Source organism: Anopheles funestus, chromosome 2RL, assembly GCF_943734845.2.
Source record: "Anopheles funestus chromosome 2RL, idAnoFuneDA-416_04, whole genome shotgun sequence".
NCBI classification, from domain to species: domain Eukaryota; kingdom Metazoa; phylum Arthropoda; class Insecta; order Diptera; family Culicidae; genus Anopheles; species Anopheles funestus.
Genome location: NC_064598.1, coordinates 39245299 through 39271797, shown reverse-complemented (window position 1 = coordinate 39271797; position 26499 = coordinate 39245299). Strand labels below are relative to the sequence as shown.

The following is a 26499-nucleotide window of genomic DNA, read 5'->3' as shown; positions in this document are numbered from 1 at the left end:
ATGCGATTAACAGCAACGTTGGGCAATCAGAGCAACAGGACAATAATGGCACATGAAGGTTATATACATGATGTTTGCCATCTTGTGTGTTGGTGATGAATTCGTTATGCATTGGAACTAGCTAGCAAAAAAGGAAACGCCTTGCCCTTGCGTCGATGGAATCTTAGACGTTTCATAACACATGGCTTGGCGTTAGGTTATGGGTTAGCAGGAGCATCATGAGCTGTATGGCAAGAATGCTAATCCAGCACGTTGACGGTGCTCCATACCGGGCACCATTATAAGGACGGGGATAGATTATGTGTACTGGCGGTGGTTCTTCAATTTTATCAAACTCATATGGACCCAACGTGTCATCCAGATCATCGAAATCGGTGTAAAGAAGTGAGGACGGTATCCAGGATGGGCTGTTCGATATCAGTGTTTAGGATAGTTACCAGATTTCCGTTTGAGAGCGTGTGTGTAAAATTGGATGCTTGTTAGTTAGTGGACATATGTGATGATAGGAAATGTACATCAATTTCTGACTTCAAGTTGCTTATTAACAAATTATTCAAATGCACAAAAATGTTTAAATAATCAAAATAATGTCACACAGTACTTACTCGTCGCACACATCTACATTAACGGTGCGAATGGCATAGTCGCGCAGTTCGATCGATTGGTTCTCCTCGATGTTTTCTACGCTGAACACGCATCCATTGAAACTCTCGTTGAACCGATTACCGGTGACACGTTCAATATCCGGCACACCGCCTAAAATGGTTGTTCCACATCAGTTACGTTCATACCGTGCAATGTGCTTAGCTGCTGTTTATCTATTACGTACCAACATAGATGCTGCCAGGAATATCCATTGTCTGCTTTCCGGTAGGACGGGTCTCACCGTGCACCGTCAGCGAATCAACCTGCAGATGGAACTGGTTGCGCTCGCGACGAATCAGCGCGACATGCCGTTCCTGATCGCTGACGTACACATCACTGTTGCGCACGTACGATTCCTGTCCATCCATTCGTATCGTTAGCTCGGCGAATCCACTCTGAATGGCCAGTGCGATGTAGTCGTGGCCCAGGAACTCTTCATCGTTACGCTGTCCGTACCAAATGAGCAGCCCGTTCTGTTCCTGCGTGCTAAACATGATCGCAATCTCGGTAGTGACCTGGTTTTCGTTGTTCTTGAACGCCTTCGGATTTATCTCGATAAAACCATTGCCAGCGAAGCGGGACGCTACGAGCGTATTGTACTGCACCTCACACCTCAATCCCAGATAGCCTGGCTGACAGGTGCAGGTGTAGTTTTGACCACCCTGATGTGTCTGACAGAGGGCCCCATTCTCACAGGGTCGCTGCTCGAGACAGATATCGGTGATGGTTTCACAATCGTCACCACCACGTCCCGGACGGCATGTGACGGGATTTTGGTCGCCCGAAGGGTACGGCTGGGGAGCACCTGCATGTCCACAGTGGTAAACGTTTGCCGAGTCCCGAATATCATCAATCATATTCAGCTTGTTGCCGGACGTTTCGAGCTATGGAGATAAAAGTGAAAAGGGTACAGTTGAATCGATTGCCCAGAACAACGCCACACGGCGGTACTAACATACCTCAGCTATACAACCCTCAAATCCACGGCGGACTCCAATTTCTTGGCTAAGGAGCAGCCGCTTATCGTAACCGCCGGCATACACCTTCGTCTGCAGCAGAATTGGTGTGTTACGGTTGGACACTTCGTTGTGAACAGGCTCATCATCTACCTGCAGATATCCGATACCGGCCTTGCTTCGTCCTGCCGACACCGTATGCCATTGGCCAACCTCAATCGGTACAGTCGATCGTACAATTAGTGGTTTCATCTCTGTGGAAGAATGATCGACATTAGATCACTGGAATTTTCTCTTCTCTATACGTTTTTTATATGTTTGTAACGTACTTCCAGCCACACTGTAGCGCAACTCGACGAATCCGTTGTTAAGAATTGCCGCCATAAAATCACCATATGACTGTTCGTGTTCCGCCGCATAGAACATAATACCATTCTCCAACGAGTCTGGTTTGAATCGGAAGCGGATGCTACGTTTTGATTGGAATTTGCTACAAAAAACAACAAAATTGGATGTTATATTAATAGTCTAAACGATCCTATACGGAATGCGAAACTTACTCGTAAGCGGCATAACTTCCGTCCTTAAAGGCAAGCGTTGCGTCCGTGTAGTGTTCCGTGTACTGGCACCGATCGCCCGTTTTGTGTATTGGGCAGTAGCACTCCGTTCCGCTGTCCGTTTCCTCGCAACGTCCAACACCGCACGTATCCATGCTACAGCCATCACCCTCATGCTGACAGTTCCGTCCCGTGAATCCGTCCCGGCAGAGACAGCTAAAACCTTGGGCAGTTTGCGCTTCCATACAAGTTCCTGCATTGTTGCAAGGATCTTCGGCACACGGTTCGCACGTCGTGATACCGACGGTTTCCAGTGCGTCCTGGTATAGCTGTACCTCGCGGTCGTTCAGCTTCAGCCGGCTGATACATCCCACGAAGCCCTCCTTGAACTCCATTGCTGATGCCGGCACCTGGTCAAACTGTGGCACACCGCCGACGAACAGATGATCGTCCAGATTAAGGCCGTAGAATTTAAGTTTCTCGGGGAAATTGACCGGTGTTTGGTCGTCCACAAGTAGGAATCCGTTGTTGCGAACACGGTTCACCTTCACCGTGTGCCATTTGCCCATGTGCACTGGTTTCTCTGGTTGCAATACCACCTGCTGGCCATCAAAGTTGAAGCGGAACTGTGGGTAACCGTTGCGCAGGGACAGTGCAATGTAATCTTGGTTAGGGCGACGCTGCGATGCGTACAATATCAGACCGTTCATTTTCTCTGGCTTGAATGAAATCTCAAAGTAGAACTTGGAGTACACGTTATCGAACGATTTGAATTCCATATAGCTTAGTGGAGACTGTGGGAAGAATGGGATAACGTTGTTGACCACCAGCGTTGTAACGACGTTCACCAACTGGCCACCGTGTTTCGCGGAACAGACGTACTTTCCGGCATCCGAAGCTTGTACATTCGGGAGTATCAGTGTGGACTGTGAGGGAGAACGTGACACAGAAGGGAATGTATTGTTAGATTATTAGAGAAAAGATTATTTTAGTACTAGTGTACTATTTCTATCTAGTACGTACTCCGCGCGTATCTCGATCGGATGGTAATTCACCATTCTCACGGGTCCATTGGTAGGACGTTGGATATTGGTCAGTGTTGCACTGCAGCTTCACCGTCGTACCACGTTCAGCAAACTCTAACCGTGACGTACTACGCGGTAATACATCCGGGATTGTGTTTTCCTCCACCTCTAGCTGGAAGTCGGTAATGTAACGCAACCCATCGTCGGTGTAACAGATGCACGTGTACGAACCGGTGTCATCTTCACGGGCATTTTGAATGTAGAGACGATTTCCTTCTTGCTGTTTACGGGACACAAAGTATAAAGAATGGCCATCAAACTATTATCACAAAGCTAACCTCTAGTTGCGGCATACTTACACGAATGTTGTACGGTAGTGGCGTTCCATCGGATTTTTCCCACCGGATCGGAACATCCGTGCCGGCGGACGAGCTACAATCGACTACGACCGATTCACCGGGCCGTACCATGGAACGTGCTGGTTCCAGCTGCAGAATTGGCAGTGACTCGGGGGCTGTTCCGGAGCGAAAATGTGTGCGAAACGAAAGCTCATTAATACAGTCATCTTACGATTGAGGGTGCTACGGGGGGGTTTTTTTTGTTTGGTTTTAACCAAAAAACACCCTCCATTGGCAATGGATGTTACTAGGCTGTTCGATACATATTGGTTTTTATAACATTCACTACTACTGGCTTGTTGCATTTTCTGAAATGATTTTGCTGCATTACTCTTGGGTACGCGAATTGATTCCTTTTTTTTTGCACTACCACCTGTTATTGTTCTACCAGCTCATATTAGACTAGTAAGATTCACCTTCCCGGCTAAGATATTAGCACATCTTCCCATCTGTTAGTACCACAACCTCGCTGTTAGTAAACGTTCTTTCGCAGGCGAAAGATCTAGCGTTAGAATAAAGGCAACGAATGGACAGACCAGCTACTGATGAGGTGTTAGCAGTCACACAGTTTCATTAGGCAGTTATCAATATAGCAGGTACAAGGACAACATTTCGCTCCACTAGCTCCTATAAGAGATCGCATCAAATTGCTGCGTTTGTTTGCGGAAGATGGAGAAACGGTACGTTTCGGTGAGGTAGATTGTGCTGACAAACAGGACGAGCGGAAAGCGTAACAGTCAACACATAAAAATAGCACATAAAAGTAATGTACAAAATGAAAATAAAGCAAAACACTTTTAAAATTCAAAACAGAAAAGAAAAAATCAATACGGCCAGGTTGTTCTATCTGAATAAAAAAAAAGAAAAGAAAAACAGTACGAACGAAGAAGCATCGAGAAGATGTAAAATTAAACAGATCGAATAAGACAACTGATAGATGAGAAGCAATTTTGAAAAAAAAACGAAAACTTTTTACAGCAACATAAATAGTCGCACAAACACATAAGCACACTCAAGTAACAGAAAACACACAGCAAAAGCACATTTTAAGGGGGGAAGAAAAAAGAATACCTTTTCCAAACAGTACCCTATCCGTACTGTGAAACACACACAGGAAGTACACAGGAAAAGCACACAAAAAACGGGGCAAAAAATAATAAAATGTTCTACATACCGTTGACTATTGGATCGTGGATAGATTTTGTGTGTTTAAAAAATGTAACTCACAAGCTTTTTGTGGCCATAAAACAGGGGCACGAGTTGGGGGACCCACAATGTTTTAGAAGAAGTGGAAAATTTACTAAAAAGCAAATAATTTTTGCCAAACATCCTTATTGGGCTTTTCTGAGATATTGAGAAGATGAGATATTTTTTTGCATTCTAATTTGTTTCTTTGGGTATTTCTATTATATCGCGAGTATAATTATTCTTTTGATTTATAGTTTTATAGAAAAGGGTAACTATTAACACTATCGCAAAACTAAAGACCATAGCAGCATACGTTTCAAAAGATTGGGTTACATAAAAAAAATACAAAAAAAAACACATGGCAATAAATGAACATACGAACTGCTAATTACTGAGAGATTAGTGCACGTTTTGCAAAGTGTATGAAAAAGGGAAATAGGGCGTGTTTTAAAAACGGCATCTGAGCGAAAACATTGAGCGTAATGTTTAGACGAGCAAAAAAAAACTAAAACAATCACACATTCTCTACTTTGGTAGACACAAACACACAGGTGGAACATATGGATGCTTAACACAAGAAATGACGAAGATACTCCACTGAACTGCTCAATGTCTCCGAGGTACTCCGCGAAATTTGTTTCCTTTTGTGAGATAAAAGTCCATGGTGATGAATCGAATCCGGATGCTTTTGCCCGGTACGTGCGATCGTACCGATGTTAAGGATCAGAATAGAAAATTTAGAATTTCGACATGTGTCGCTCAATCGACAAAACACAAGTGGCCAACGGTAGCGGAGTAGCTGGCACGAGCGGAATCGACGGTATCGACGGTGAATTTTGTTGCTTGTTGCAAGGACGAATCTGTAGTGACACGGACAAAGAGACGGACTAACTACGTACGATCAACTAATCACTGCTATTGGCTGTACTAAATAGCACGAACAAACATTATTTATATATATATGGATATATAAGTTAAGCCACTATGGGTACGGAGAGGGTGTACATATGTGAACTAAGGGACAGAGACAGACAGTGAAGGTAAAGTAAGAAATCATATTCATAACAAACCGAACAGGTACGTTGGTGGGCGTTTCGGACGATCGACACTGACATCTTTATCCGCCAATGCAGCATCCTTAACGGTGGACGACCTGGTGCCACCGGATAGTCCCAACCGCGATACGTTCCGCTTGCGGCCACGATGTACACGCGGCGTACTATCCCGCACGCAGCTGAGGTAGATAATGTGGATAACCTTTGCATAGTACGGGGGCACTTCGATACAAGGTTCTATTCGGAGGCTCGGCACATTGGTTGGTCGGCTTGTCATGCCGTCTGTGACATCACGAAGAGGAACACCGGTGCACGGACACGGCATCGGTACGACGCAAAACACGGTACACCGGTGGGCAAAAATTGAGGTTTGGGTTTTTAGGGTAAGCTATTTGTGGCTAGTAATACGGTCGTGTTCACGTGCTACGTTCGTCACTACCGGGTATGATCATGGTTAAGAAATTTGCACTCGGAAGCCCAAAACCAGCGAACAGGAAACACGTATGAGCTTAGGTGGAAAAATCGGTTTTTTTGTGGTTTTTTAATTTGATCACAACTGCAATATTGGAACATAAAATGTCGATCGGATTATGATCAGCCAAAGTATTGTTTTTTGGGGCAGGTTTCGCGCAGCTCATGGATGTTCCTCAGCGGTGATGTTTGCAAGAGCTTTCTCACTTCCGGAAAAGCACTCGGGAAATTAGAGCGCAATGTAAACTCAAATATTCAAGTATGAAAATAAATGATGAAGTGCGTGCAGTTTTTTGTGCATGTGTGTTGTGTGTTGGTAGTGGTGGTGCCATTTGCATTCCAGATCCAGCATTTTTTGGTCCCGTAGTTATTATTGTAACAGTTGTTCACTACAAGCTAATAATATGAATATGATATGAACCGGACATTGGCAAAACACACTTAAGTTTATAGTTCTACACACAGAATCAAAATCTCATACAGATGCACACATAAACTCACATGTAACAGGCATGGAGCATGGATAAAACGAACGAATTGTTGTGTGTGGTAATGGTTTTTTTTTGTTGTTGTTTGTTCCATGTTTCGATGATGATCACGTAGCACAAAGATGAAAAAGCAACGAGAGCAATTAGGTGCTTACAACACAGGTGCTAGTAACAATCTTTTAGAGATAGAGAAACAAAACGGCTTTTCATGTAGTCCTTCATGTGTCGTTCAGTAAGCTAAGACAGTATGTAGTTTAAGTATTCAGGTGATGAAAGGAAATGCGCAATCAAATTGGAATGAATTGGTTTGCAACTTAGTGTTTGAATTTGAAAGTACAACCATCATAACGGAACGCGGTGAAGATGGTTCTAAGCATCGGGGGGGCAGCGAGAAGAATTGCATCCAGAATTCAGTGGATCACGCACGGAGCGAACGATCGCTCCAGGTGTGAAAGCAATGACGAAAGATCGATGAATGATTTTACATTAGTATACTGGTCTGTTATTTTATTGTCCCATTTCGTTTCTATCGCTACTAGTCGGTGTTATTTTTCCTTTCCCACTGGCCTTTTTTTTTGTTTAATTTATTGTTTGCTACTTTATCCCTGTACAGCTGGTTTCTAATATATATATATATAGCTTGGTGGTGACACAACAATGTCCAGATTGTAGCTGTTAGTCATTCATAACATAATGGATATAGGCGCATACTTTAAACAAGTAATTATGTATATGCTTACGCTGGTGTGCTTTCGGTGTGCGTGTGCGTGTGGGTGTGTATGTGTGTGCATGAAAAGGGTAAGAAGTACACGAAGATGCAGGGTTGCAATACTCGTTTTTGCTAGTGACAAGGTGTTCTATATTAGGCATTATGAAGGTACAATCATACGGCCAGCCCAACGATACGCTCTTCTGCTGCGGATCATGGGGCTGGCGAATGAAAAACACGTTAAACAACTACACTGTGGTAACAAAAGGGCTACGTGCACGAATGGTACAAAATTTCAACCTAGAAAAATCAACTCTACGTTCGGTATACTTGTTTGATGCGGTAGAACATGCGGTGCGAACCATTACAAACTACTGTTAATAAACCTCTAAACCTTTACTAAAGGATCGCTTACACCGCGCAGTTGGTGCTGGCGTGTTCTAATGCTTTAATGAACAAGTGTCTCTATCGCTTGGTATGTTTTGCTACTCGATTTTGTATGGGAAATTACGCTCAAAGCATAAATTTTTGGGTGTATGTTGTATATGTGACCGTGTACTCATACATTCCCTGTTGGCAGTATTTTTGTTCTGTATGCGTGTGTGTGTATCTGTTTTTTTTGTGTTTTTTGTAACTCATTTAAATATCATACACCGCAGTATATAAAACTATTACCGTCCCGAAACCAGAAACAGAACCTCTTCGGACAAATATGTGTATCCCCTCATCTGCTCTACACTGGTACGATTGTAACACTACGAATGGCAGTTAGAGAGTTATTCGATTCGTTTTTTTTTTTCGTTACTTCTTTTCCACTTTAAACGTATGTCTCCTGGTTCACGATTCATTTTTAACAACTAACACGGTAACTTAGTGTGGTATGCCATTGGTAGCGTTCAGCATACGAGTGTTTTTTGTTTTTAAGGCTTAAGTATCAAGCATCTCCCTTTCGAGCAGTAAAATATGAACCTTCGCTATATGTAGGTAGGCGCCTGTCTACTGTCTATGTACAAACACTGGGAGTAGAAAAATTTAGCTACGGCAAACCTTTTTTTCCCGATAAGTGAATCGCACGTTTCATAACTACCATCTTTTACTAAAAAGCTTTAAAAAATGTTTTAACATTTCGCTTAATAAAAAGAAACGCGGATCTTTTCTTCTAAGATAACGTTCTAAGCGTTAGACATCCTTGCCATAACTAACAGTTCCTGCCAGAGAGTCTCAAGGAGGGGGGTAAACAAAAGTTAATGCCATTTTAATTGTTATACTCTGTTCTACTTTTACCGCTATTGTGGCGCTCAGTAGGGCAGCTAATACTAAGTTGGATAATAGCATTAACAAAATGTATGCTAGAAAAGTTCGAATCGAGTTTTTCATCGATTACGAAGTTACTTAAAACATGTTTAGTTTTGTTGATGATAAAATTTACTATTTAAACTAGCTGAAGGATATAAAAACTGAGGGTTCCATACCTTTCGCTACCTTAACCGTAACGTTCGAATAACGATTTAATTGGGTATTTTTTTGTTTTGCCTAAAGCTCCCACCACCCTGCTTTCTATAGCTTGATTATGTCCGATTTTGTTTCGGTTGCCATTGCTCAAATTGCGATGCATCAACGGTTGTACTTACCCGTGATAGTTAGTACTACGGAATCATATACGACTGTGCCGTTCGGGTATGTCATACTGCACTCGTATGTACCAGCGTCATCTCTGGCCACATTGCTGAGTTGCATCTGTTTGCCGTACGGTGCAATTCTAGCATTCGGTGGTAAACGTTGTTCCCGGCGATTCCAGTTGTACTGCAGGAGTGAGATAATGTTAAGATCAGCCAGCAATTAGGTATTTTTACTGCGACCATTTAAATACTGCTTTATATAACGAACTTACCCTAACATTCACGTATGGTGCATCAGATGGCAGCTTACACTCCAACCGTATCGATGAACCCTGCACCACGTTGTAGTAACGCTGACCGTATGTCGCAGGTTCCGGCATGAGCTCATTTTCTAGCGATGTGAATATTTAATGTAATTAATATACATATTTTATCGAACGAAACGATTACTTAGTGTTACAGTCCCCAGAATAAAGGATTTACAAAAAAATTTATACAAAAATAAAAATCAATAAAAAGGCCATGCTTACTGTTAACGATCACTTCCGCAACCTTTGTGGTGTTGCCGTGCTTGTTCGATGCGCTACAGTAGTATCGACCGGCGTCCTCCAGTGCGATGCTGGAGAATCGCAGATAGTTTCCGTACACCTGCACCGTTGGTGGCAGTGGATAGCCTTGCTCACCGTGCCAGCGCGACTCGATCGGCTGATCACCGGTTATGTTGCAGTAGATGTCTACCTTGTCGCCCGGTCGCACTGTCATCGGCATCGTTGGGCTGAAGGTGATCTTGGGCGGTGCAACGACATCGACCATGATGCGCACCACCGTTACCGGTTGCGAAGACATACCCGTGTACGTTACACAATCGTACATACCGTTCGCATCGTAACCGGTGTTTTCAATCGTTAGATTGCCACCCCGTACGATGGAACCGTACGGAAGCGGACGACCATCGCTACGGCGCCATTCGGTCATTGCGCTTCGCAACTCCTCGTGGCACAACAGGTGCGATTCTTCGCCCAGCACCGCCTTGTACGTGTGGTAGATCGGATACTGTGGGTCACGGTTGTTTTGGCGCGGTGGTTGCGTTGGTACGCGAGACGGCGTATCATAATCATCGTCATACCCACCAACGTCACCTCGCTTGATGTCGACCTGGAGGGTTAAATATTGCGAATCTTCACCGGCCGCATTCTTGGCGGTACATTCGTACGTTCCAGCATCGTTCAGCTCGGCACGGTGTAGTTTCAGCGTTACCTCACGCAAACCTTCGGTCTGTTGACCGAAGTGAGAACGTACTGTACCCCGTGGCGGTGTCAGTGTGACCATCGGTGCCGGTTTGCCCGTTGCCGAGCAGTTAATGGTGAAGTCATCATTCTCCGTTATCTTGTAATATTCGTTCGGTTTCAGTGTAATGATCGGTGGTTGCAGTACTTCGATTGTGGTAGCAATCGTGGCCGTACCGGCCACATTCTCCGCACGGCACTCATACTCGCCCGCATCTTCCAGTGCGGCTTCCCGTAGACTGTTGGGGTTATATTCAAAGGATGAATTGTTATGAAGAGGCAGGTGGCTAGTGCACGTCGGAATACTTACGTTATAACACCTTCTGCATCGTTGGTGAAGCGAGTCGATAATGGCATACGATCCTTCCGGACCCAGGTGATCGTTGGGTACGGTACACCAGCGGAAGCACGACAGCTAAGACGTACCGATTCGCCCACCTTGATCGATTGTGGTTCACTCGGATAGACTTCTAGAACTGGCCTTTCTCGACCTGAAAAGATGGAGGAGAATTGTATTAGAGTGCAGTTCGTTTGGAAGCTGATGTAATCAATTTTTTTGCAAGGATCAAGTTATTGTTACCAGTTATCGCTTCGAGTGCTTGTAATGAAAATAGCCACAAAATGTAATAGTTTTTCAATGCTAGAACTTTTTAAATGTTAAGCATCCAATCACTTTGTACTTACGATCAATTTCTATAACGGTGTAGGCACGATCCATGCCCTCCTCATTGTTGGCCACACAGATGTACACGCCACCGTTGCTTGGCTGTGCGTTGAGAATACGCAACACGCTGCCACTCTGCTGGACGTTACTTTCGAACGTTTTGCCACTCAATGTCCATTTGATCGTTGGGTAAGGAGTGCCAGTCGCTTCGCAGGAAAGCGAAAAATCGCTACCTTGCATAACGACGTAGTTCTTGTTGAGAGGATTTACTCGCGGAGCAACCCTAAGAAAATTGAACGGAATGGTTCGGTTTTTTGTCTTCTGTGTGCTGGGTTGGAAGATCAGCTAAACCCCGTTACGTACCTGTTCGGTTCTGGAGGCAAGTTATTATCGGTTATCATAACATCGACGGTTGAAGTCTTGACGCGTCCGTTCGGGAAGTACGCGGTACAGCTGTAGCGACCCGTATTTTCCTGCGATGCATGCTCGATGATGAGTATCTCATTGTTGACATTCACGTTATACGGTAGCTGAGGTTCACCCAACTTGGTCCAGACGATCTGGGCGGTCGGTGAGCAACGGCACACGAGACGAATCTTTTCACCCGGCTGTCCATCGAAGCTGCTGGGTGTGATTTCAATGCGTTCCACTTCGTGCGATGAGGGTGGAGCCATTGTCGGTCCAACGGCGGGTCGTACATACACCGTGAGTAATCCATCATCTTCACCGACATTGTTACTGGCAACGCAACGGTATGTTCCGGCATCGTTCAGCCGCAGCGAATTGAATCGAAGCAAACTACCATCGATGACAATGTTGTACGGTAGCGGTTGATCGACACGTTCCCATCGGATGCTGGGCGTAGGATAACCGGTAGCAGTACAGCGTACTTCCGCTGGTTGATATTCGTCCTGATCGATATATCGTCCTGGTGCCGATATTTCCAACGTCGGTTTGACGGGCTCTTGTTCTGCGTAGGAAAGGTATGGGAGTCGGCAAAATGAGTCGTCTAAAATGTGATCTTCTCAAGATCGCAATATACTTACTGCTGACGTTGATTGTGACCTGCTTGTAAACTACCTCAGCTCCACTGCCCGCCTTACAGACGTACAAACCACCATCGGTAATTTGGATGTTTGTAATGACTAGCGTTCCACGGTCTGTGTAGGCACTATCCGGCATACGACCATTCATTCTGGTCCATTGTACGTCGATCGGGTTCTGCAGTAGTGCAAAGTTGGATTAGTATTACGCAGCACCTTATCTAACACAGTGGCACATTCTTGTGCCTCCGTACTTACCTTCGTCATGATGTGATGTGCCTTACAGTCCGCACGGAAATCGTCACCAATCTCGACGATCTTGATGGAAGGTACGTTGATGACCACTTCAATCACCGGGTTTCGGGGTGGCATAGTCGGGCGAGTGTCGATTTCTTCATAGTAGATTTAACATGGGAATAGTAATAATAGAGCACGTTAATAATAGTGCATGTTATGGGTAAAACGATATGTTGATGTACGTTTTTAATGAGATTAACATTGTGTCTACTGGCGCCAGGGTTAGTCACTTTAATAACATAATCTAATCTATCGTTGGCCTAAGTAGCATAAATACTTTATAGAACGACTTTACAGCCTAGTTTATCTAACTTTAATGGCTTTATAAGCTAGTTGATGTGTGTCTCTAAATGTGTAAGAAGCGGTTAATGTAGCGTCAAATTAATCGAAAAAAGCACTTAAAACACGGATGGTTCTATAAACGAAAAAAAAAAGATGAAAACCTTCATTGGAACGCTTGCTCTTGTACAGCATACCAATCTCCACACCGTCATTATCACACTTGTGGTATAGATCGTAGAGACTGTTCTTTACCGTGTGTAGGAAGGCATTGTTTGCGCATTTAACTTTTGTAGGAAGCCTACTGTTAGCCGGTCGGCGAATCGCTGGATGGTGTGTAGTTGGTGCTATGCGAATAAGTGTGTTATAGATGAAGAATATATGTGTGCGTTATTAATGTATGTAGTGGGGCATCATTAAAAACCAGAGCTTCGTAAACTTTCATGCCTGGATATACCTTACTGCCATGCAAATAACCCATTTAGTGCATATATTTTAGTATTTATCGTAAAGGGTGTTTGTTCCTGCATTGTTTAATGCAAGGCAAAGATTTGATTGCCTAATGATAACATAACGCTGCTTACTGTATGTGCGTTATAAGGGCTTTGGAAGTGTGAATGAACAGTTAAATGTATCCCAATGTTAGACAAAAAAAAAGAAAATCAGAAAACAAGGACGGGACGTGATACCAGATCATTTCAAAAGATCACCATTACCAAGGACATGCACGGATGATACTTACGGTTGTCACAATTCTCGCCACTGTATCCTTCTCTACAATTGCACACTACAACACCGCGATTGTCCATCTGGCAGGAGTCGGAATTATCACGGTTGCATGGGCAGGGTTTGCAGGCGCCCAGCAGCCCAGCCGACCGATCGTAAACGTCCCGATAGTGCAGGTCTTCGCATTGCTGAAAAACAATGCAAATGTTAAATTATGTTAAATAATGTTATTATTGTTTCTGTATTATAACATTTCTTACCTCACAACTGGTTCCACGATAACCCTTTGGACAGTAACACTCTTCTACCTCATCAGCAAACGAAGCTGTTGGTGTGGGAATTGCCGTACCGAGTGCAATATCACTCAACTTGGATACCCTTGTAGATTCTTTTGTGGTTGCCCGTATCAAAATGTGGTTCAGGTTGGCTAATACTGTCATCAGATCAGCTCTGGATGCTGGATACGAATTTCGGCGATTAGTCACAGTCCATTTACGCTCAAACAGCGGTACGGTGAATGTCTGCAATTGTACCCAAAAGCGTTAAGTACTGTACTTCTCTGTCACGCTTCATCTTCCTAATTACTTACACCGTCGTCGTAGTTATCGCGAGACCATGACAGCTTCATACCATTACCGATCAGTATGATGTCCTGATCTGGTAGCGGTCGGCCACCTTCGACGTGTTGCGTGAGAGTAAGATTGGAACCGTACGATAGAACCTGATTACCGAGCACTATGTGAGGTAAGCTCCAGTAGTATGTTTCACGATCACGGAACGTGTAACTGATCTCGTTGATGCTCGGATTGAAGTTGAAGTTACTGCTTTCCATTAGCTTGCCATCGCGATCGGTTAGTGTGATCGTGTTATCAAACTCATCAATAAGCACGGGCAATTCTTCACGGAACAATGTCGCTGTGGCGCAGTCTTTCGTCACACCGGAACAGAAACACTCCAAACAGCCAGTGTCGGAGCGTGCGTTCAGATTGAACGAACCTTCACGACACTCATCACATCGGCGCCCCTCAACGAGCCGTTTGCACTCGCATCCTCGTTGACAGCTGCCAGTAGAACCGCGCACATCGCACTCCCGACAGTCGAACGTTTGATCGGGCCGGCTGAGCGTACAATCGTACGGTGTACCGACAGTCGCGTTGCCAGTATACGGTGGACGACACAGTTCGCAGTTGTTACCGTACGTATTATCGCGACAGTTCATACAAACACCAGTTTGGGAGTCGCACTCTGACGAATGTCCATTGCAAGCGCATGGCTCACACAGTCCGAGATAAATGCCTTGCTCTCCCTTGAAGTATCCGGGCGCACAGTCTTCACACGACAGGCCAATGAAACCGACCGGGCACTGACACTGCTCGACGGGCCAGGCACGAACGCCACTGCCGTACGGTGTATCTCTGGCAATGTCTAGACTGACGTGGGAAAGAGCTGCTTCATTCGAAACCGTGTTGTACGTTGCCTTGATGAAGATATCACTAACGTTCGCTAGTGCCATAAGCAGATACTCGCGGGTGACTGTGTTGCCGTCCTCATAATTTTGCCACTCATCCTCTTCGATCGCAACCGAATGTGTGCTTGAGCCGTACGGTGAGATGCCGTTGTTGTTTCGGTAGTGATGTAGCTTAATTTTGTTACTCTGCGCATGTAAGAGAAAATAGGAAACTTATTAATAACTTCAAATGGTTCCAAGCACAATTCGAAATCTTACGCTGTGCAGTACGACGTCTGGAGAATTGTTGCGCGAAACACCACCAGATGAGTGTGGAGTATAGCGCAAAGTGTAGTTCAAAGAACCACCAAACGACGTAAGCTTATTACCCAAGAACCTGGAAAGAAGGTATATAACGATATAGGATATTAAAGGCTATTGCTTGAAATTCGTCTACAAATTTGATATGCATCATAATACATACTGAGTCGGAAGTCTCCAATAGAAGGTGTCATCACTGGCGCCAAAGCTACGATACACGATCTCTCTGTTCGAAATGGGCAATGCGAGCGCAATAACCGATGGTTTGTTGTAGTCCGAAATAAGCGAAAATCCTGACCGTCCGTCAGCAAACGAAGCTTGAATGGTATCGCGCGTCCAAGTCGTGCTGGTGCACTGATCAACAACGCCCATGCAGAAGCAATCGATACAGCCCTTTTCGTGCAGATAAAAGTGTTGGTTATCACAACGGTCGCAGTACGCTCCCTCTATACCAGACTTGCAATAACACCGGCCATCCGAGCCAACGCGTTCCGTTCCCAGCGAGTTGCAGTTGGTAGGGGGCCTTGGGAAGCATCCTTCGCCGAGCGGATTCCCAACATAACCTACGTCACATTCCATGCACCGTTCGCCTGCATATCCACGATCACACTTGCACACCACATTGTCCCGGTTGTCCAGGTAGCAGGAGCGGGCTCTTGACTTGTCACCAGCAACCGGACATGGGCACGGTGAGCAAGGAATGCCTCGGTTTGGATCTCCAAAATATCCGGGACGACATTCTTCCGCTCGTGGTACACAGCGTCCTAACCATGGTCCACTGCTCTGACGCACATAACCATGCTCACAACTCTCGCACGAAAGTCCCCGATATCCGGGCGGACAGCGACACTCTTCAACCAATGATGCTGAGCCAAGTCCACGGTCGTCATGTGCGGCTGAGTCCATCATTACATTCACCAACTCAATGTTCCGTTCGATTCCATCGACATACTGCATACGTATCAGAATGCTTTCGATGCTGGCCAGCACCATCATAATATCCTCCCGGCTAGCTGGTGTACGATCCGCACGCTGCCAGTTGCTCGGAAGCAAGCTGACGGAAACATGATTCTTAATGTCCGGATAGAACGTGCCACTATGCCAGTGTACCAAGGTCATTCCATTACCCTGAAAAAGCAAGTTGTTTGTATAAAAAAGACTGGTTGATCGTTCGGCAGAATTCGTATTCGTAGAATTCGTATTAGTGTCAGCTGTACCTTAAGTATTACGTCTGGAGCATTCACAGGTCGGCCGGTGCCATCATACTCGACATCATAGCGAATGGATCCACCGTACGATTTGAGCTGATTGCCCTTATATTCCTCCGGAAGGGAATAGTACGGAACGCGACGGCCCGGTACAAGATTCGTTAGGCGCAGTTGAACGCCATGGCGCTGTGCCGTGAGATTGTGATTCTCGAACTCGCCTATCATCAACTCCCTTCGTCCAGTCCACGGTCCTTCAACACCGACGATCGTCAGGGATGATACTGGTGGCTTTAGCTGTGAAAAAATTATGAAATGATTAAAGATTGATTAAATTCGATCAAGTCTGGTAGGTTGCCATCTTCCGTTACTTACAGCGTACGTGTACAAATCGGCACTGCTGCAAGTGGTCGATACACCAAAGCAGAAGCAGTTGATACAGTCAGCGGGATTGCGTGCCTTGTTGTTGAAGGTGCCCTGCTGGCATACAGGACCACTGCCAGTTACGATGACGATTGTGTCAGGTGATACGAAGTGCGTGCCCATCGTGTTGATGATCTCGCACGAGTACGCACCGGAATCGATAGGCTGCATATCTTCGCAGGTTAACCGACCTAAACCTTGGTCGCTGCGCGATTTACACTTTTGTGGTACGTGTCCCCAATTTAGCCGCCATACGATCAACGGCACTGGAACTCCGGTAGCACGGCACGTAATGTTGAGAATACCACCGGCCGGAATTGTTAGTGATGGTGGTGGTGGCTGAATCACCGATGGAGACACTAGGAAGTGTGATAGGGAACAAATATTTAATAAAAGGCTATCGCTGCCTTAACGGTATGCGGGTTGTATATAATACTTACTGCAGCCAACTTCGTCCGATTTGTCCTGACAGTCAGGGTGCGTATCGCACTGGAATGACTTCGGAATGCATTGTCCCGTTCGGCACTGAAACTCGTCATATCGGCAGGGTGCTTCGGGCGATAGCGTGGCACAGTTTTCCTCATCCGAACCATCTCCACAGTCCTGTTCACCATCGCACAGCCAGGTCTTGAGCACACACTTACTGTTGCGACATTTGAACTGGTTCGGTTCGCACTGTTGGTACGGGCTGCAACCCGTCTCATCGGACCCATCGTTACAGTCACGATTGCCATCGCATATTTGTGTCTTTAGAATGCAGTCTCCGTTCATGCAGGTTGCTTCATTAACCGCGCACGCTGTCGGTGGTCGTTGGTAGTTGTCTGATGATGTTACAAAAGTATGGCAAATAATTGAAACATGTTAGAAGAATAGAAACAACAAAACAATCCGAGTGTACTATTTATCTTTTCCCTCTAAGAAGGTGAACTTTCAAGGGTTTATTCTAACCAATTTATACTAACCATGTTTCAATAGATCACGAATATAAGATCGTGATAGGAAGCATGAAATGAATGAGGAATCTTTTAGAAACTCTATTTACAGCGCCGAGTTTTGTCTTAGTTTACCTGTTCCATAAAATGTAAAGCCTATATGAGGCACTGATCCATACTTTAGGGCACTATACCAAAGCTTAATATATTTCACATTCCAAGCTGAGGCCATTGTTGTAAGGTTAGAAATATGTAGTATTTCAAAAATTATATTAAAAATTGAAGCATTTGTTGTAGTTCACTTAGAATAAATTTTTTTTAAACTTCGCACTCTGTGCTGACACACTATCGTAGCTTACTTACATCGTTCAACAGTCAGGTGTACCGTCTTGGTGCTTCCGGGTGTTGATTTTGAGTAGCCGACAGCCTCACAAACGTATTCACCATTGTGATCGATCTGAATGAATAATATGAGATGCAGAAGATGATCGAAAGGTTACATTAACACTTTGCAAATAGCCAGATTCACAGCTGAAAAGATCGCAACTGACCCGAATGTTTGGTATTTCCAGACGACCGTTCATGTCTCGCGTGCCGGGTGGTAAAGGTTGACCGTTGCCACGAACCCACCTAACCTTGGCGTGCATTGGGCCCTCATCACGACACTGGAAGACGACCTCGTTGCCTGCAATGTCATTCAAGATTGTATTAGTAGTTGAACAGCAGTGCATTTTTCACCAGATTAAAGTGCAATGATTTATAAAAATGTCTTAAAATGAATTATGAATATTTTTTTCAATTATAGCCAATAACTAATGGAGATATCAAACATATACCTATACTTTGTTTAAAATTTTGATAAAATTTTGATTGTTGTGAATGTTTATAAATAATAAAATACAACAAATAATGCGTTATAAATGAAGCAATATAGTTTTTGATTATTGCTGGGTGTTGAAAGAGCTTTAAAAATGATAAATTAATTGTTCAGTATCAACCTAAAAATGATCATATTCCGATCTGCTTCGAAGTGTTTCGAAAAGAAGGATTTAAATTATTACATGAATATTTAAATTTTTATTCTCTATTAATGTTTTCATTCAATTGAATTGTATTTATCCGATAATTGAATGTTGAATTAATGATTTTTTATTTGATTTATTTCTATTTACAGTGATACAATTACTGTGTAACTAAAGTCATGCAGAGATCATGCAAAAAGGAAAAAAAACATGCTCTTGTTTCCAACTCTACGGTCGGTAGTAAAACTTACCCTCCACAATTTCCTCTTTTCATTGCAAGCAAGTGATTAGAAAGCGTATAAAAATGGAAAAATATAGCGTTATAGTAAAGCACAGGGTAGACAATAGGGTTGTAAAAGGATAGTTTTTTTTTGGGAGGTAGGAAAGCACAACAGCACAACAAGAACACGGGAAATGGTAAATTAAAGCACACGAAAGTACAGAAATATCACCATCACTCTGAACCGATGGAGCTTTAGAGGAGATTTGTTTTCTGAATCGCAGCAGTTACTTACTTTCTTTGATCGTTTGTTCATCGGGATAGGTCCTTAGGTTCAGTCTTGGTGGATCGAACGGTGGCGGAGGGACATCTAGTTGGAAGTGAAGCAGTGAAAGGAATAAGAGCAAAGATATTTTAATTAACATCACTGCATTAACCATTTTTTACCACATTTTTTTGTGGTTTTATTTTTAATTGCATATTAACGTTCGTACTAGAAAGCGATCAGTGTGATACTTCTATTAGACAAAATCACACAATAACACCAATTGGTTGTTGTTTTAGTTCAAATTTTGAACGCATAACAAAACGCAGACAAAACATTAGTTAGAGGAAATTTGGTTGCAATCTGTAACGCTGTTTTTTTTAAATAATTTTGCTGAGTTGGTGTTGAGTGAACCAATTGAGTTTGTGTTTTCATAAATTAGACGATGGTACGGATGGCTAGTAAAATGTATTTCATCAAACTACTAGTTTGAATCTTTTTTCAAGCGTTTAGTGTACTTTTAACTGCACTGTGAGGTAACATTATATTATTTAAAAAAATCGTGTTTGGTTACTAGGAAAGTGCAAAAAATATCTCAATGGGGAATAAATTAGATATTTGATCTATTCATATCGTGGCAGCACTCAATCGAGCTCGATTTATAGCTACTCCAATTGTCACGCAGGCAGTCAAAAATTTTAGTAGTAATTTAAAATAGTGTTTATACTTATTGTAATTTTTGTGTTTTTACCAATTCACATTAGTCAAACGCTGTTAGGTGTAGGTGAACAACAACCCGAAGCAAAAAGCATCAAGCCGGCGGCTCATAGCCACGGCACTTACATTGGCTTTCAGCGGTACAATCAAGCTCATCGCTAGTATCATACGGACAGTCTACCCTTCCGTTACATTTCAACGCCATTGCAATGCAAGGACCATTCTCGCATCGGAATTTGTTCGGACCGCAGCTATCTGAATGGGTGACGGCGAATGATGAGTATGATGGGGACCATTTTTGGAACCGAATGTCGTCGATCGTAGAATATATAGATAGGGAGATGTTTTTTTTAAAATTCATATCAGCTTTCAAGGTTTTACCAAACCAAAGTAAGATCAAAATGATACATGGTACACAAAAACAAAAAAGTACCCAAAGGAAAGGGTCAGAAATATTGACGGGGGAATATTGATTTAAGATGTCAGCGATGGACATAAACATAAAGCAAAACAATTGGGGGAAAGAAATGAAATAACTTACAGCAACTCAACTCATCACTACGATCTGCACAATCGTACCGACGATCGCACCGTTGATCGTGTCGGATGCACTGACCATCATGGCATTTCCATTCGTTGGATCTACAGGCAACCGGCCCTATAATGCCACATTTGCAAATGAGGTGATGGGTCAAAACAATAGACGAAGTTGGAATGAAGTTTTTTTGTTTTGCGCGAATGCGGATGCGGGATGTATGAAAAGAAAATGATAATTAAAAATTATATGAAATTAAATGAAAATCAATGACTAAATAATACTTTAATACTACATCAACATAATTGTCCTATTTTAAAACATTTTCTCTTAATTTGGTCATTTTTTGTGAGTGAAAGTAATAAATCATCCATGGTACGATACTTACTGCAATCTCTTTCATCGGATCCATCGACACAATCGATACGCTGATCGCAGCGACGATTATTATCGATACATTGGCCAGTACCACAACGGAACTCGTCTCTTGCACAAGAACCTGTAGGGTGTTAGAAGCGATTGATAAAACGATGCAAATTGAAAGTGAATAGAAAAGTATGACGTACAGTTTCGCTCATCCGATCCATCCGCACAGTCAGTCCGTCTGTTGCACACTTGGTGGTTGGGTATGCAGAAACCATCTCCACAGGTAAATTCATTCGATCGGCAAGCTGGAATATTATGAATATAGATTTACAATGGTTGCAAGATTTACAATGGTTTGGTTTCCGATAAGTGGACAAGAAGAAGGGATTGAAATAAAATCTTTAAACCGAAGTAAAGTTTTTAAATATTTAAATATCTTTTAGATCATGCTCATATAAATAGAAGTGCATCAAAGCAGTACATATCATGCATAGGTAATAAAAAAATCCAATAAAAATACTGACATGAAAAGAAAAGATACTAAAACAATACTAGACAAACATCTTTCTTACAAAACTCTTCCATTTCTATGCTTTATCTAATCATACTTGGTCAGTAAATGTTTAACTGAAAGAAAATATCAAAACACACTAATTGAATATTTAATGCAAATAATCTACAGCGCATCGGACAGTTGGAGCAAACAGTAAACGATAAACGGTAAAGTAAAACAAAACCCAAAAAAAAACGTCTAAAAGGACGTAACAGAGAGAAGGATAATTAACGTATAGGTACTATTATTAACCGAAACAGTTCTGCTCGTCCGAGAAATCTTTGCAGTCGTAGAAACTGTCACACCGCAGCGAGATGTCAATGCAATAGTGCCCATCTAAGCAGGTGAACTCAGTGTCATTGCAGGTGCCTTTGCATTGGTGCAGCAGTTGCAGTGCGTTGGTGTTTAGGGTGACGGTAGTTGTGCAGTTTTGAGAAGGTAGTTAATAGCCCGCGCAGAGCGTGCACACGTATTACACAGTACACGACGTTTTGCGGTGTACGATTTACATTTACAGGTAGAGTTGTGTGGTGCAGAGGGAGGAAAAAAACAAATGGCAGAGAAAGATAGAAAATGGGTTAAAGCTTCTTGTCTACACTAGTGGTGTGTAGTAGTTTTCTGACGCCTAGTACTAGTTTGGTTTTGATAAAAGTACTACCAATTGATCTACTCAGTGTGTTTGTGCTGTTTATAGTGCTGGACAATAGTGTCCGGTTGGAGGTAAGGTAACTTATGAAATTATGTATTAATACACGCTTAACTGCATTCAATTTTTTAAATCGGAAAGTATAATAGATACTTACGACAATTCTGCTCGTCATATGCATCGTCACAGTTCCGTACCCCATCGCATCGCTGCGAATGACGGAAACAATTACCATCGGGACATTGCAGTTCTTCACAGCGCTGAAAATAGCGGAAAGAAAACATAAGTTTCACATTTTCTTCGATCACTCGTGGGATGAAATTACCTCCTCCGGTAAACTTGGACAACCGTGCTCGTCCGTTCCGTCCGAACAATCCTCATGTCCATCGCATCTACGATTGTCCTCGAGGCATCTGTTATCGCAGTAGATCTCGTCCTCGCGGCATGGATCACTGGGGGTTTCTTTGAAGGGAAACAAGTGTAATAATAGAAACAAAATTATTTGATGTGTTTAACATGATTCGTTCAATTTCGTGACCATCCCACGAACGATATGCCAATTTTGGGGCTAGTATCTTTGCCTTTTTACCTTTGGAATTGTAGATGAAAACTGTTTCGTAGGATCAATTATTTTTGTCATGTACAATTATTAAAACAAAACATTTACATTGTTAGCAACGGATGTATTGTACAGAGTGGTTATTCTTTAATAAATAGTAAAAGCTATAAGTGCGGAAAAAATGTATTTGCAACGCATTTATTGTTTGTGGCACCGAGATACGCACGGTTCAAACTAGTTGAATGTGTTGAAGCTATTTTTGAAATAAATTTTACATTCTTTCCTTATGCATAGTTAGTGCCAAATTAAAACGCCACACCTACCTTGATGATCACAGCCCTCCTCGTCAGAGTTATCCGTGCAATCGTATGCCTGATCGCAGCGGAAATCCTTGTTTATGCAAAAGCCATTTCTACACTGCCACTCGTACTGATTGCAGATCGTAGTGTTTTCTGCATGTGGTAAGGTGCGTTTAAAAAAAAGATGTAAAAAAGCCAATAACAAATGGGTGTTGATGAAATATAAATAGGCGGCTGAGATATACATAAGTCTAGTGCGTGTTAAGGAATTAAATAAGAGCCCACTAAACACGTTGATGGATCGGTTGGTTCGAACCGATCGAATGGATTTGATCGCAGATGCTAAGACGTAGAGTGCTAAAACTAGGATGAAAAGATGAATCATCTTCTACCTACGTTTACTTGCCGTTCCATGGAAGGGGAGGATTATGATCTGTATCTAAATACTTTTAAGCTTAAGCTATGTAAGTTAGTTCATTGCACACAATTGTCACACATTAGTAATACCATAGTGAAGAACACACACAAACATTTATCCCATATAGACACTTACTACAGTCAAGCTCGTCACTACCGTCGCTACAGTGGGGTTCCCCGTCACAATAGTGCTCCGCTAGAATACATTGTTTGCTCTTGCAACTGTTTAGTGCGTGCAGGTGTAAAGGACGATTGTACAATGGTAGAAGGTGCACACAATATACAAACATATATACACGATTACGGTCACCATTATCAGCGGAACCATCAATGTCGAAAGTGAATCACGAAAGGTCGAAGATAATCGAAGATAGGAGATAGGAGATCCAGAAAAAGAAAAGAACAGAACGTCAGCAATTATGTACAGTAAGCGGATGGAGGCGTTTAAGGCGCACAACACATCCTATGATGGGAACATTCTTCCGTTAAGGCGCTAGGAAAATTTCCTTACGACCGAAACGGAAAAAAAACCTTTCCTGGTTGTGCCCCGGGCACACACACACTTACTGGAACGCATCACCATAGCAGATGATACAGTTTTGCTCATCACTGCCATCCATACAATCGGGTATACCGTTGCAGAAGGCCTGCATCTCGTAACATTGGCCATCGCACGAGAACTCGTCGGGGCTACACGCATCTGTGATTTGTTTGTGTTTTTTTTTATTAAAAGGATGGCAGAATAGTGATCAGATCAGGAAGTAGTGAAAGGATAGCTTATACTTTCATGTTGCTTAGTAAAAAAAATAATTTTGATAGCATCTTCACTGCAAACTGAAAGCTTTCACTGAATTGCTTTAAAAGCACGATATGTTATTTTTTGCAAAAACAAATACAAATAACGCTATCGAAGAGTTAGTTTGTTGGGAAAACATAAATAAATAATTATAGTTTTCTTCAAAAAATGTCTTGCTTAACGTGTTAGTTCTAATGCATTAAGAAGCAAAAGCAAAGGATTTGGTTATTTCACATTGAAGCTTAACGATACCGTAAGGCAGAAACCTGAATTGCAAACATTATGTTGTTAAGTTTGTTTTACACTTCATGTTAAAAATTTATGATTGATATAACTATCATAGTTTAGTATAGTAAGTGATCATAGGTCATGTTCAAAAAAAAAAGAAATATTACATGATACTAGAATGACATTAAAAAAAGGTACATGTTACCAACCAACAACCATGGTTGTTGACTATCGATAAGGTATTAAACTGATGTATGTAAACATGCGATTGTGCGATAAACCAATTAGAAAAAAAGAAAACTACCAAATGGGATTGATTTGGCGATCCTAAACACCGTACTGCTGCTAGGATACGTACGTATACAATCGAAACCCAACGCAACCGAACACTTGTGTTACCCAATGCACTAATCACCAGTAAGTAAGGCATGCACAAATTAAAATTATTAACACTCAAACGTGATCGTTTTGCATCGACGAAACACGGTTGATTGGCACTATGGTTAAACTAAGGGTTTAACTGGGTAAACGAAATTGGAAAGAAAGAAGTATTCTTTTATACCAGGATTGCAGCCAGTTTCGTCAGATTCATCGTGGCAGTCAACGATACCGTTGCAGTGTTTGTAATCCGCAATACATATGCCGTCGTTACATTCAAACTGGCCATGGGCACAGCGGCCTAGTGATTTGATCGGTGGGTTATTTGAGGCTATTTGGAAAAATGGTGCGATGAGTAATTATTTTTCGTTTTGGGTCGAACCGGAGTATAAAAATACTCGATACCGTTCAAAATGTGCACTACATGAAGATGATCTCTTTTTGCTCGTTCCATTATATTCCAATGTATATTCAATAATAAATATTTTTGCAACGAAGATTTTGTTTGTTGTTTTTCTGTGTACTACAATGTCAGATTTGTATAGTTGCAATGATATGAAACATTAACTATAGTAGGTCATTTCAACATACAGACGCGAATACGGATAAGCCAATAAACATGAAAGCGCAAATGAAACGTACACAAACACTGGTGGGAAACATTTAAATATGTATCAATGCTAATACAAACACAAAAACAGTGAATTGAGAGAAAAAAAAAACGATAGGACGCACAAAGACACAGACGACATAAACATATAATGCGTGCTAGGAAGGAGCATTGGGATTTCATGTTTTGCAGTTGTTGCACATTGCACGGGGAAATGCATTATTTAGCCAATGGTCGGTCAAGATTAATGCGCATCCCTTATCACCACTTACCATCGCATCCCATTTCGTCGGTACCGTCTGAGCAATCGTTATGTCCATCGCACTTGACCGCATTCGAAACGCAGCCACCGTCGTAGCAAGTCAACTGATTTATAAAAATAATAGAAGTAGATTTGTAAAGACGAAAAAAATAATACAAAAAATATAAATAATAACAGACAATTAGCAGAAAATAATAACAATTGTGAAATTGTATAAAAAATATAACAAATAAAATAATTAACATAAAACTAAACTAGGCTCGCCCTACCTCGTCCGGCATACAGGTACTATCCCCACACAATGCTGAGTACTCATCAGAATTGTCACCACAATCGTCCATATCGTTACAGGTGTAATCCTTTGGAATGCAACGGCCATTATTACAAAGAAACTCTTCGTCGTTGCATTGATTTTCGACTGTGAGGGGTGAGAAAAGTGAGAAGGGAAGGAAGAAAAATAAGGAAAACTTTCAAATAAATAAAACGACAAACAGAAATATGGCTGCTAAGGGGATAAAATAAAAGAATAAAATAACAAAAGAAAAATAATATACTAATTAAGGTTAGAAAAATTTATAAATAAGTAAATCACACTATACTATCGGATTTGTTGCGTTTCGAATCAATTGCAACAGAATGTGAAATCTTCGCTTTCGAGCCAATTGTGAAAAATGCCCATAGTTGACACCATTATCTGAAACATACTTGTATCGTTACAGCCCCGTTCATCCGATCGATCGTTGCAATGGTTCACGCGATCGCAACGTTGATACTTGGGAATGCAGTATCCATTATCGCACCGGAACTCGTGCACGGTGCAGTCTGCGATGTTTTTCGTTTTGTTTTAGGGATGTTTCCGGATCGGGAATTTGGTTTAAGGTTCGTTTAAAGC

The 26499-nt window shown here is 42.5% G+C and overlaps 2 protein-coding genes across 25 annotated transcripts in view; one reads left to right on the top strand and one right to left on the bottom strand.

Moving 5' to 3' along the window:
- Positions 1-26499, bottom strand: part of LOC125762040 (basement membrane-specific heparan sulfate proteoglycan core protein) — a 99609-nt gene that overhangs the window by 1976 nt on the left and 71134 nt on the right. For 8 of the 23 annotated variants that reach the window (XM_049423743.1, XM_049423727.1, XM_049423728.1 and 5 more), the window contains 42 exons: positions 26313-26429; positions 25877-26025; positions 25618-25711; positions 24920-25066; positions 23901-24033; positions 23470-23555; positions 22941-23069; positions 22384-22520; positions 22216-22318; positions 21060-21164; positions 20882-20992; positions 20500-20616; positions 20085-20213; positions 19272-19346; positions 19008-19022; positions 18286-18419; positions 18098-18191; positions 17243-17623; positions 16755-17161; positions 16392-16676; positions 15338-16302; positions 15133-15250; positions 13996-15060; positions 13667-13927; positions 13423-13594; positions 12845-13027; positions 12363-12496; positions 12108-12282; positions 11425-12031; positions 11082-11344; positions 10708-10888; positions 9642-10636; positions 9384-9502; positions 9124-9295; positions 5840-6106; positions 3543-3697; positions 3182-3463; positions 2162-3084; positions 1931-2091; positions 1605-1855; positions 830-1529; positions 606-756 (listed from right to left, as the gene is read on the bottom strand). In XM_049423743.1, the coding sequence (XP_049279700.1) occupies positions 606-756; positions 830-1529; positions 1605-1855; positions 1931-2091; positions 2162-3084; positions 3182-3463; positions 3543-3697; positions 5840-6106; positions 9124-9295; positions 9384-9502; positions 9642-10636; positions 10708-10888; positions 11082-11344; positions 11425-12031; positions 12108-12282; positions 12363-12496; positions 12845-13027; positions 13423-13594; positions 13667-13927; positions 13996-15060; positions 15133-15250; positions 15338-16302; positions 16392-16676; positions 16755-17161; positions 17243-17623; positions 18098-18191; positions 18286-18419; positions 19008-19022; positions 19272-19346; positions 20085-20213; positions 20500-20616; positions 20882-20992; positions 21060-21164; positions 22216-22318; positions 22384-22520; positions 22941-23069; positions 23470-23555; positions 23901-24033; positions 24920-25066; positions 25618-25711; positions 25877-26025; positions 26313-26429 (11248 nt within the window). The remainder of the gene's footprint in view (positions 1-605; positions 757-829; positions 1530-1604; positions 1856-1930; positions 2092-2161; positions 3085-3181; positions 3464-3542; positions 3698-5839; positions 6107-9123; positions 9296-9383; positions 9503-9641; positions 10637-10707; positions 10889-11081; positions 11345-11424; positions 12032-12107; positions 12283-12362; positions 12497-12844; positions 13028-13422; positions 13595-13666; positions 13928-13995; positions 15061-15132; positions 15251-15337; positions 16303-16391; positions 16677-16754; positions 17162-17242; positions 17624-18097; positions 18192-18285; positions 18420-19007; positions 19023-19271; positions 19347-20084; positions 20214-20499; positions 20617-20881; positions 20993-21059; positions 21165-22215; positions 22319-22383; positions 22521-22940; positions 23070-23469; positions 23556-23900; positions 24034-24919; positions 25067-25617; positions 25712-25876; positions 26026-26312; positions 26430-26499) is intronic. The other 15 variants (XM_049423730.1, XM_049423737.1, XM_049423740.1 and 12 more) reach the window with 14 other exon arrangements.
- LOC125762071 (uncharacterized) overlaps positions 1-26499 on the top strand; it is a 494872-nt gene that overhangs the window by 401583 nt on the left and 66790 nt on the right. The gene's annotated exons all lie outside the window — the stretch shown is intronic.